Raw genomic sequence first — 12510 nt, 5'->3', positions numbered from 1 at the left:
TAACCTCTTTTTGTAAACTAAAGAGCAGGGCGCGAGGGAAGGGCGGGGGAGGGGAATCCGAGGCGTTTCTCTCTCCTGCTTTTGTAAATCCCTTAGTCAGAGGCAGCGTGCAAGTTAAAGCAACCTTGAGGAGAAAATCCAGCCTTCCGTACACCTGCCTCACTGACAAAAAGAGCCCGAGCCCAGTTGCTCTCCTCAGGCGTGGCGGCGGTGGCAGGCAGGGGCCGGCAGTGCCCGTGTGCGTGTAGTGAGGCGGGTCAGGCACAGTCGGGCGCAGCCACTGGCAGCCGGCTTACGGGACGGACGGCCGCGAAAGCGGGCCGGGCTAGCTTCTCGGCGGCAGAAGACGACTGGCTGCAGGGGATCATCTTGCCGCCGCTGCTGCTACTGTGGCGGCGTTTCCGTGTGGTGAAGGGGCTGGCTGGGTGGGGAGGACGGAGGCAGGCTGCAAAGGGCTGCACAGGGCTTTATTTACATACACAAATAACTGCGTGCGGAGAGTTTCTCCTGCCGGATCGGTGGCGGTAGGTCCTGCGAGCTGCTTGGTGAATTCCGAGGTGGAGCTCTTCCGAGCTGGGGGGGAGAGCAGAGCCGAAGCAGGGCATGAGTATTAGTGCAAAAAGTGGCGCTCTGCTGAGCTCCCGGGCACCGAGGTACTGGTGGCGACAGCGGCAGCCGTCTTGCGCCGCAGAGGGTCCCTCCTGGTCGTACTTCGGTGGCAGCCGGCCGCGGCCCATCCTGGACATGTCCTACTCCCGTCACTTTCTGGATTTCCAGGGCTCGTCCATCCCCAGCTCCATGAAGAAGCTGGTAGTGACTAAGCTGAGCCAAAACTTCAGAGAAGCTGTTACCCTGCAGCAGGACTCGCCCGTGCCACTCCCGGGAGACGGAGACCTCCTTGTCAGGAACAGGTGAGCGCCCACTCCCCCTTTCCGCGCCCTGGCCCTGTGACGGCCCTCTCCGGCTTTTCGCACCTTGTGGCCTGCTCCCTCACACATACTCCCTCACTTTAGAGACCGGCTTCAAAGTTGTACCAGCTGCCATCTGGCGACTGTTAATTTAATTTTATTGTTGTTCATGTTGTTTTGAACGGCTGGTGCTAAAGTCCGGTTGTCCCGTCCACGTGTGTAAGGGTGACATTTCCTCCTCCTCTGGTGGAGAGGATGTGTACGCGCTGCTGCTGTTGTACGCCTGCCCTAAGGAGAGGAAACACCTCGGCTCCTGCCCCGAGGCGGGGAAGAGGCAAGTTTTACGTTTAGTGAGCGCCGAGGAGGGGGAGATCAGCCGGGGAGCCCTTTCAAGACTCTTCCCAGGTCTCTGCCCGGGCTCGTCACACGCACGTAGTCCCCCATTGTACCCACAGAGCTGTCATGGGGACGCTAATGTGCCCCTGGCTCCTCTGCCACCCCGCGCCTGCTGGCCCGCATGCCCGGCTTTCCCCCCGCCTGTCCCGCCCCGGCGTGGCCCGCCTGCCACTAACCCTCCGCCAGCTGTGACTCACCGGGCAGGCACAGGCCCCGGGCCCGGCGCCCTACCGGCCCCGGCCGTCGCGGCACCACCCCCCGCCCCTGCGCGCCAAAGGCGCAGGCGGCTGGGAGGGGGCAGGGTGGCTGCACGGCAGTGTCCCGGCCGACCTCGGCCTCGCTCGGCAGGACGAGGGCCCGCATTTGTTAGCGGCTTTTAGAGCAGAGCTGGATCGGGCGGAGAGTGAGGGGATGGCATTTTGCTTAACACATAATACGCCGTTAATCATGCGCTAACACTACGCGTCCGGCGCGGTGACCAGCTCACCAAGAAATGAAGACTCCGAGGAGAAAACGTGCTTCCTCCCAGAAATCTCTATAAACCTGTTTGTTCTCGATGGCTCCTTCTAGACGCTGTCGTTCCTTAAGGCAAAAGTAAGCCTTTTAAAATTAAGAGATTCCTCTGCCCAGGAGGGGAAGGTGAAACTAGGAACTTGGGAGCAGACTGTGTGGCTGGCACAGAAGAGAGCAGCATCTTCAGGTTCTTGTTAAGCAAGGAAATCACAGGAACATAGTTTGCCATGCTCTCCACTGGACCTTAAACATGTTAAGAAGCACTGAGGTAGCTTGAGAACAATGTTGAAAGTTCTATTAAGGCACTGTGTGACTCTGTTTAGTGCATGTGAGTATGTGTAATTTCTAGCATGTGTACATATGTAATGCATAAATACATAGTAAAGAAGGGGTAAAGACAAGGAACAGGGATTCCCCTCCAGGACCTGATGGGAAAGCTTCTGTGGCACTTTAATGCAATGCTGACATTTCCCAGTAGGATTTCAGAGAGCAAAATTCTCTCCAAACCTCAAAGTCTGAAACATTTTGTTGCTGCATCCACTAATGACCATGAAACAGTCATTGGGCTGGAATTAAATTCCTGTTCATGGAAGAGATTGAAAGATTTGAGATAGAAGTAGCAAGTCTCTACTTGAGTAATGCAAGGCAGAGTAACATCCTTGTTTCTCAACACCCCTCCACCCTTGCACTTGGGAGTCTTTTCTTACCCCTGCCTTCCCTTTCCTGTGAATTTTTAAAATGTATTCTTTTTTTTTTTATATATATAGAGAGAGTTTCCAGTGTAGCTCTTCCTTTCTCACTCTCCTCCCTCCCTTTGCTGGGTGGGCTCCCAAGGTGCTAGGGGCACGTGCATATCTCATGCTAACAGGGCTGAGGCACAGAGCTTCTACTAGACTAGAAGGCAGGAGCTGATCCACAGATTCAGACAGGCAATTACTGGGTTTTAACACATCAGCCTATTACATGTTCCTGTACAGACACATGCACAAGTGGTGGTGGAGGGGAGGGAGAGGTGAGTCACAGAAGTTTAGATTTAGAGTTCATACATTTTGGGTTATTTGGGGTTCTGTGGCATTTCCTCTCTATTTATTATTGTTTTCTGGATAATATCACAGAAGACACAGGATCACATTACTGAAAAACATTCTGTATATATGAGTTGCAGCAGGAAGTGAGTTCTGAATGTTTCCCTCTTTCTTGTCAGTCTATAGAAGCATTTTTCCATCCTGAAAGGACAAGTCCCTGGCTCTATTTAGTTTTTAAAAAACCCAAGCCCCCTAAATGCAACTAATAGGTAGAAACACAGTTAAAACCAAAACAATAAAGGACTTGAGTTCCAAGAGTAGGTTTGCGGATTTGTTCATTTCAGTCCCAGTCACGCCCATGAATAGTATTAATTGCTCTGAGCTTTTTATGCAAAACAATCCTCATACACCACAATAAAATCTGGTTTTGGATTTAGGGGAACATGGAATTAAAATGTGCTGAATTCCAGTATGGATAGATATTTTAAAATAAGGTGGTTAGGGGGAACTTTCCTCCCCTCTTTCTTCTCCTTTAGAGAAGTAAGCCAGCAACCCTTATTTTTACTGTTTTATAAAGAAAAAATATTCCATCCTTTATTTAAAAATTCTTCAAAACTAGCAATCAATTTAAAGCTGCCTTTTGTTCTTTTAACTTTGAATCTGTGTAGGAAAGGAGGATGAGGGTAAAAGATGAACAAGAAAATTCCTTAATTAAGCCATTTTAGCTTCATATGTCTGTCCTGTTTTCAGGGAAGGAGGGCAAGGTTCCTCCATTTTATTGCAGAAGAAGGATTTGGTCCTTTTTAAAGTTGTTTGGGTTATTTCGAGATTTTCTGAAGGAAGTGATGCATTTCATTTCCAAAATACCTGTAAGGATGGACTGTTGGGTTGGAGGACGGGAACAAAGTTTATAGAAAATGGACTAAGAGGGGCTGAGAAAGTTTGGTTGGTTGGTTGGTTGGTTTTTTTTTGAACCAAAGGACTAATTGAACACAGTAGGAAAAGTGGGGGCCTATTCCTGCTGAATGTTTGGTCTAAACAATGTTTTTCTTGCATAGTACTGGTTTGTATGACTTTTGTTTTGTCTGTGTTTAAGGCTGTGGTGCTGGTTTTCAGTGTCTCATGCTTTGTTGTGGTACGAAAAGCAGCATTTCCTCCCATCAGCAGTGTCCTCCTGCTTTGTGTAATAAACAGTACAAGAGGGTTCAACTCTGCTGAGTATAAATAAGAAGGGTGACTCAGTGCATGTAATTATTTTGGGAAAAGCCAATCTAGATTTTTTTTTCTCCCTCAGGTTTACATCTTGAAATGTTGAAGGAGCAAGCCCCTGTTAGAAACTGCTAAATAGTACATTTTAAGTAAGAAAGTAAAACAAGACATTCTTAATCCTGTGCTCTCACTTTCTCAGTCTCAGAAGTTAGCAAACTGATCTTCAACTTCTAAATTGCACTTATTCTTACTTTTAAAAGCAAAATAATGTAAGAAACTGCTGGCACATCTTACCACCTCCTTTCTGTCAACTGGAATGACAAAGCAGATTAGACAATGTGTTTTAATCTAGACACTGTTTATGATCATTTTAATGGGCAGGGAATCTAAAGAGACTAAACGAGCTTTAAAAAAAAACAAAAAAACAAGCCCCTACAATGCGAACTGGAGTTTTGTGTTGGCACACAATAAAAAAAGGAGTTAAAAAAAATTAGGGTGGGGGTGGGGGAAGGGCTGGACAGCGGCTTGTATTGATTACTAATGATGAGGCCAGGAGCCCAGGGAGAACCATTTCCTGTGGCCCAGCAGCTCGCAGAGGCGGTCGGGGAGCGGGTCTGTGTGTGTGTGCGGGGACACGGGGCAGCGGGCAGAGCTGCCCTGGCGTGCGGTGACTTGGCCTCCTTGCATCCCTTGCCCGGCGCCCGGCCGGAGCAACGCCCTGGGAAGCTCCACACCTTGCCCGGCGCGGGCGAGGTGACTGGGCAGCACCAACTTGTGCGCCGAGGCCCCTGTAGCCCCACGCACAAGTTGCGGTGCTGCCCGGGCGGGGTAGGGTTTGCTTGCTCCTCGGGTCCAGAACAAAGGCAACGGTGCGTGTGCTGGAGTGCTATTCCGTAGGCGCCTGGCCCACTGCACGGCTTGCCCTTTATCCGTAGGCAATTTTTTCCCCCTCAGAGGATTATTTACCTGCCTTTTTGCTCTCTCCGCTGCAGTGCAGCGCTGAGAAGAAGGGGAAACTCCTGGAGGAAGGAAGACAGGGAATTGTTATCACGGCTCTGCCTCCCCTCTCTCGAGGGCTCTTCTGCACCGCGGAGAGCAGATGTATGACGGTGGCGTGAGGAGGCTCAGCCCCGCGGGGCGCGAGGACCTGCGTTTGGGTTGGGGCCGGGGACCGGTGCGAGGGTACAGGGAGCGCCTAGGGAGCTGGCCTGACAGCTACCGAAATACCCGCCAGCTGGGCGACGGGGCGAGACCAAGGAGGGGGCGATCACAGCTCCCGCCGCCTCGCCCTCTGCTCCCTTTCACAGAATTCGGGGTGTAAAAGCGAGAGGAGGCTAGCGCAGCGTCGGTACGTGTCGCCTTGGTGCTCGCCCTGCTCCCTGCCGCCCGAGAGACACGGTTTGCCTCGTAAGCTGCTGCTCCGCTACTAGTTTTTATAGATCTTTTAGCAGTATAGTACGAGTTACCTTAAAGGAGGATTATAGGGGATTTTTTGTATGCATGAACAAGGCACTGGCGTTTTTTTTGTTGCGGCTGAGCAGTGAAGAATTAAAAGGAGCAGGAGTCAGTTTCACCTATTTTATGCATGAATATATTTATACGTATGTGTCTTTTTCTATGTGAGTCATCATTTGGTGAAAGTTTGAGGCTCCCCATGCTATAAAGAATGAAGAAAATCAAAATTAGTAAAGCGGTTGTCTAAGTTCTCTGCTCTGTGTGCAAGCAATTTAAAACTACACACACATATGGTTTGAGTCCATTCCTAACTGTAGCAATCAAAGTGCACCATTTACTTCTGCAGCTTTTGCATGGTATCAGGTACACTTTCCAGGTTGTTGCTTCCACATCTAAAAAAAGTCCTGGTGTTCTCTGTTGCATGTGTTTCTTTTTTTTACATTTTCTGATTAGTCTTCTCCAGTCTTTCTTCCCCTATTCTGTGTAGAGATATTATTGGGGTTTGGGTTTGGGTTTGTTTTTCTTTAAAGTGTTGAAAAGTACAGTTTGTATTCAAGCTAGACCATAGCTTTCTTTTATGCGTTATCTCCTAGTGCTTAATCAAGTTGTGAGGATTTCTCTCTTTTTCTGGAAAAAAAAATTAGCATCCATTTTCACCTGTTAGAGGTCAGTAGGACTTGATACTCAGTCTTATAATTTTAGTCCTTCTGTGCAAGGTTGTTTTGATGTGTTGCAAGTAAATTATATAAAGAGAAATACTTTAACGTTGACATTAGCTACATCAAAAGGCAAATTTGCTGTAGTGGCACCATCAATTAAAAAGTACTTGCCTAGAGTAACGTGACCTTGCAAATGACATCGATAGTTAATATGATCATTAGTCATTAACAGTATTATTATATTCAAAAATGTAAATTTGTTGCCAGAATCCACATATTTACCGCTTTGCATGTTTTATTCTTCAGTGTTTTCACATCTTGTATAAAGCAGTCAATAAATTTTTATCCCTTAATCTTGTACAGAACCATTTTTAGTTTGCTCAGTTTGGTCAAATGGACCCAAGGAAAATGTAAGTTGGGTTTTTTTCTTTTTAGCAACGTTATTTCTAGAGTAACAATGTAAACTACAAAGGTCAGGTGGAATTAATCTCTGGATTGTACTCATTATTCAGATATGCAGTAGTAGAAAAAAAGTCTTACCCCACAAGTGTAACTTGAAGGTTTCTCATATGACAACGAATGAAAGTGAGGAATAAATTTTGTTTTTGTTTTCTTCTAGATTTGTCGGCATTAATGCATCTGACATAAACTACTCAGCTGGTCGATATGACTCATCAGTTAAACCCCCATTTGATATAGGTTTTGAAGGTGTCGGTGATGTGGTAGCATTAGGGCTCAGTGCTAGTGCTCATTATACAGTGGGTCAAGCCGTGGCCTATGTGAAAGCAGGTTCCTTTGCTGAATATACAGTTGTACCTGCCAAACAAGCGGTTCCTCTACCCTCTGTGAAACCCGAGTTTCTTACTTTAATGGTAAGTGGTGCTACTGCATATATCAGTTTGAAAGAGTTGGGAGAGCTGTCTGAAGGCAAGAAGGTTTTGGTGACAGCAGCGGCTGGAGGAACGGGACAGTTTGCTGTGCAGCTTGCAAAGAAGGCAAAATGCCATGTAATTGGAACCTGCTCCAGTGATGAAAAGGGTGGTTTTCTGAAATCCATTGGCTGTGACCATACTATCAACTATAAAACTGAAAATGTTGAATCTGTTCTTAGGAAGGACTACCCTGAAGGTGTGGATGTAGTGTATGAGTCTGTTGGGGGCAAGATGTTTGACTTGGCTCTTAACTCCTTGGCTACCAAAGGGCGCCTGATAATTATTGGGTTTATCACTGGCTACCAAAGCCCTACTGGCCTTTCGCCCATTAAAGCAGAGCTATTGCCAGCAAAACTATTGAAGAAGTCTGCCAGCATCCGAGGTTTCTTCTTGAGCCATTACTTGTCTGAATATCAAATGGCTCTGAAGCACTTGCTTGAGATGTATGAAAAGGGAGACCTGGTTTGTGAGGTGGACTTTGGAGACATGTCTCCAGAGGGCAAGTTCATTGGCTTGGAGTCTGTATTCCGTGCTGTAGATTACATGTACATGGGAAAAAACATTGGAAAAATTGTAGTTGAATTACCTCACTCTGTCAACAGTAAGCTGTAAAAACAGAACAATGATATAAATCAGAAGAGAAAATGGGCACTTTATGTTGCAGAATTACTAGAAACAATTACTTTTTTTTTTCAAGCTTAGTAACAGATATTTTATTAAAAAAACAATATTAAGGTGTTAATAAGTTTTGTGTTTTACTTCTTTTCTTAAAGCTGTTTAATTTGGTGGCTGTAGCACAGACTTACTGGTCCTATGTTTGATGCTGTTGCTTAGGCTAGCATGAAACAAGAACATTGTTCTTGAGAGAATAAGTTGATGCAGAGGCAAATTTAGTCTGTCAGACTGGCTTGATAATACTTTATATATAGTTCAGCTCAGAAAAAAAATATTTCAGCAATTTTGATTCCCTGATTTTAGAATAAGACTAAGTAAAGAGTTGCATCTTACGGTTTCTCTATTAATCACTTGAAGTTTCTAGAAAAAGCATGCTCTTTATTATCTATTTTTTGTCACATGATAATCATAATTCAGTTGCATCATGGATCATAGTAATATTCTTTGAGTGGTTACATAGGGAAATTCATCCTCCAATTCTGACATGTCAGTAACATGAAGAAAAGCAACTTGACTTTGTTGTAATTGTCTTTTGTAAAGGTAACCAACTTTCCAAATTTTATTTAAATCTTTAACTAGAAGTTGCAACATTTTCTCATTTTCTTACCTTTTCATGTGCTTACAGTCTAGTCTCCCTGTTAGTCAATATTATAAGGTTATTGGAGGGAGGTTTTGATCCATGTTCATGTGTGTTCAAGTCCTGTATATTTTTTTAAGATTTAATAAATTTGAAAAAACTATTTAAATGTTTCTGGCATTCATACTGATACGGTTCTTGCAGACGAGCTTCTTTGTAGATAGTCTCTGTGCTGTAGAGTTCTTTGACTGATGATTCCTGATGTGCCTGATGTGTCAGGCTGCTACTTTACCAAACATTTCTTATGCAGAAGCCCTTTTGCAAACAGCAAGACCATTTTAAATCTACAGGCACAGCACCTCATACACGTGCTGATGCTCAGTCATAGATAATCTAGGGGGGAGAGTTTTGTAAAGTTCTGAAAGTTCTTCTTCACTTAATAGATATTATTAATGGTACATACAGTGGGAATTCCAGCTATGACTCTAATGTTTTCCAGAATAAAATACTTCAAACTATGCCTGCTCTACATCTTTTTTTCCATAGCAAAGTTTAAGATCTTAAAGGTCAATTTTGCCAGATCTTTTGAAATTAATATACATTTGCCTGCTGTTGGAGAGATGGAAATTTTCTAAGATCATACACCTAATAATAAACGTAATGATAGACTTATAATATGTAGGGGTTGCAGGAAAAAATCCAGGGTAAACTTAATTTTGGGACATTATTTAGGACTGACTGTACACAGAATTTTGAAAAGTAACGTGCAGGAAAATCATACATTTTCCCCAGTACTACAGGCACTAGAAAAAGCATTTTCAACTTTGAATTTAGCATGTTCTTCTTGTGATTTTTTTTTAGTGCATATGTCATCAGCATCCTGAGAATTGTGTGGAACAAAGAACTGTCCCTTTTTTAGGCCATGTGGGACTATTCAGTTTAGTCCCAATTGGAGGATTTTGAGGAAGGTCAGAATGGCTTGAGCCTTCTTGTAACCATTTCTTTTACTCAAGCTGTGCATCAAGCCATCATGACTGTGGTCTTCACCAAGATCTGGTGTTAGAAACATACGTCCTTTTTCCCTTCTAATACTAAAACTGTTGTGGTGTTCTGCACGTTTTGCATAATTACAAAGTTAGATTTGCTTTCCAACTGGTTACTAGAAAGATGTAGACACTCAAGTACAGACAAGAACAGAACATACAGAGTTCTCACTATTTTATTCCTGGGCACATGGTTTCTTTTCTTATTCAGAGAAAAGGTGGTACTCTTGGTCAATAGTGCATCTTAAAAATTAAAACTGTTTGGGATGTAGTAGGGCAAAATAAAAATTAAAAGAATGCAAATTGATTACTTCTGTGATAAGTATGGAAGAGTTGCATGGGTAACGATTTCTGAGGTTAAGTTTCTGCAGTCCTGCCAAAACTCATCCAAGTGACCCAGTTTTCAGTGTTGTTGGTCACTGTCATCCAATAGATTTAGGTGTTTCCAAGGCAGTGAATTCCAAATGTTTTTCTTGTAACCAGATTCTGCTTGGATGTACAGCATTCTCCTTCCTGTTTAATGCTACTTCATATATAGCATTGAATAATGCAACTGGTGCAGGCTCTTCACTGATTAAAATGGGATGAGAGGAGCTGTTGGAAGGTTCACACACACGTGTATATGTATATATATATATATATTCAGATATGACATTCTGTTAGTTTTAATTTTGGCTTCGGGCTTATTATTTAGCACTTTCATACTGATTACATCATTAATGAAAAGCTTTAATTTGTTACATGCAGAATTTGTATGGCCAGTGCACTAGTTTTGGTAGCCCTTTTTGGTGTTCAGTTCAGACATGGACCTTGGGCCTGTGCTTTTCATCAAATGCCTGTGTTAAGGTAAAGGATATACATGATTGCTCTTCCACGAGTGAATTCAGAACAAAGAAATAATTTTTGGTGTTAAGATGACTTCTATTGGTTAGATTGCCGAAAGAGCATTCTCAACAGCAGGAGAATGAAAAATATTTCTGAAACAGGCAGATAAGGCTCTTCTGCCCAGATTCATCACAATTTTTGGCTTGCAAGGGGAAAAAAAGCCAACTTCTCTGCTTTATTTAAAAGTATATTCTGCAAACTTACAGTTACAAGAGCAGGACTGACTTTGAATAAGTAAGCTAGGATGGATTTAAATAATGTTTAAATATTAGATGGATAGGAAAATGTATATGGCATGCACACACTGAGAGGTTTAAATGATGATAGGACATTGAACGTACAAGGAAAAGAAATACTGTAGAGTCACAGCAAGGGATTAATAACAATACACTTAATATGCTTGCAAAAAAGGTGTATTAAAAGCTGTGTGCACAGTGGGGACTTAAATGATTAAAAATAATAATACATTTTGCCTGGGAAAGTACTAAGTATACTATATGTAGAGAGCAGGGATTTAAATAATAATACTATTAATAATAGCAGCTCATTGAGATGTGGTTGCTAGCACTACATCCTAATTTTACCTTTCTAAATGAATTTACTGCAGAGGAATCTGGCATTGTTTGCTGAGGCTAACAAGAGAATTTCCCTTTCCTACACACATATGCTTCCATGGAAAAACAACAAAGAACTAGATGAAGAGCTGGCTTTTTTCCTGAGTCTGTCACATGTGTGCATACGCACGCGCACACGGACACACACGTACTCACTCTCTCCTGGCCTGCAACCCTCAGCACATTTTACAGATATGCTTCCCACTTAATTGCTACACTGGAATCTCCTAATACCTTTTTGAATTAAGTTAGATTTCTACCATGCTGTAGTTTGCTGTACACTCGTGTGTGTGCTATGTGTGTGCGTGCGTGTGTATATATACAACCTACCTGTATTTAATAAGTGGGTATGAAATAACTGCTGTGTCGTGTAAATACAAGTAATTACAGTCTCTCAAGGAAAAGTTTGCAGTAGTATTTGCAGATATTACGTATATTCCTACTTCTGTCTGAGGAGTAAAGAAATTTCTCTGCTGAATAGCTGTTAGTATCTATTTTACAAGATTTACTCATTTTCAGGTACCTAATGTAGCTGCTAGCATGCATGCACGACAATACAATTTATATGGTAAATGGAACCAAATAATGGCTTCACTGAATGTTATGGCTGCACTGAAGGGAAATGTCACGGTAAATAGCTGCCAAATTATGGATCATGCCGAAGTGTCACAACTGCACTAAAGACAAATAGCACTAGAGGCTATTGCCACTGTGACGCTTTTGAGTTATGAAGAAGAGGAGCAGCCTGATGTGAGCCTCTTTGTGTCCTCATTATAGCAAAGGGTTACTGGTGCAGTGTACAAGAAAACCTAGTCCTACGTGGTGGCTAGTTATTAATCTGTTCTTTTCGAATTTAACAGCTGTAGCAAACCAGAAAATCTTTTCCTTGCTTTATGAATACATATACACACGCACAAACAAAGGAAAACCTGCAGGTTTTATGAATGTAAATGTGTACGGGAAATGACTGGTAATGGAAAAATGTTGTAATAAAATAATCTAATCAAAGAATATTATTAAATTTAACATCGTATGTGTCTGAAAGCTTTAGTTGCTTCTTATGCAGATAGATGTGTGAAATATAAGCAATAATGCACTTTCTCTCTTTGTAAAGACTTGAGTAGTAAGGACATTACCAACTAAATTGCTTCTTCTAAACTGAAGTGTGTCCCGGTTTCTTTCATTTTAATGGGAGGGTAATAAAGATGAAAGACTAACATTTTAACTGATGGATCCTTTAAGCTACAGAATCGAAATTTATTATGTTTTGAGGGAATATGCTAAATCCTGAAATGTGGAAAGAAGCAGGGAAATCCCAGGTAAAAATAAAAGCAGAGTAATTTTTTTTTTCTAATATGACATACTTTTATGAATGGAAACCTATACACTGCTCTTACTTAAGATGGAAAAAAATTGGTCTCTCTTTGGGAAGGAAAAAAAAAAAAAACCCGAGGTGGGGAGAGGAAGTTTTATAGAGGGGAAAAAAAGGATTTGAAAATGGAGAACCATTGCTCAGCAAGTGGTCTCTTCTTTCTAGGATTACTTTTCAAACCCTGCTTGCAGTGTTCAGAGAAGTGAGTTTGATGCTCTGCACACTATTGTACATACCACAAACATAC

General features: G+C 42.9%; 1 protein-coding gene across 1 annotated transcript; it reads left to right on the top strand.

Moving 5' to 3' along the window:
* The first annotated feature begins 601 nt into the window (after positions 1-601).
* Positions 602-8469, top strand: PTGR3 (prostaglandin reductase 3). The gene is made up of 2 exons (XM_054381700.1): positions 602-911; positions 6785-8469. Exons 1-2 carry the CDS (start codon positions 604-606, stop codon positions 7707-7709), a joined length of 1233 nt encoding a protein of 410 aa, XP_054237675.1. The 5' UTR covers positions 602-603; the 3' UTR covers positions 7710-8469.
* The last annotated feature ends 4041 nt before the right edge of the window (positions 8470-12510 follow it).

Source organism: Indicator indicator, chromosome 6, assembly GCF_027791375.1.
Source record: "Indicator indicator isolate 239-I01 chromosome 6, UM_Iind_1.1, whole genome shotgun sequence".
In the NCBI taxonomy this organism is placed as follows: Eukaryota; Metazoa; Chordata; class Aves; order Piciformes; family Indicatoridae; genus Indicator; species Indicator indicator.
This window is presented reverse-complemented; position numbering and strand designations above follow the sequence as displayed.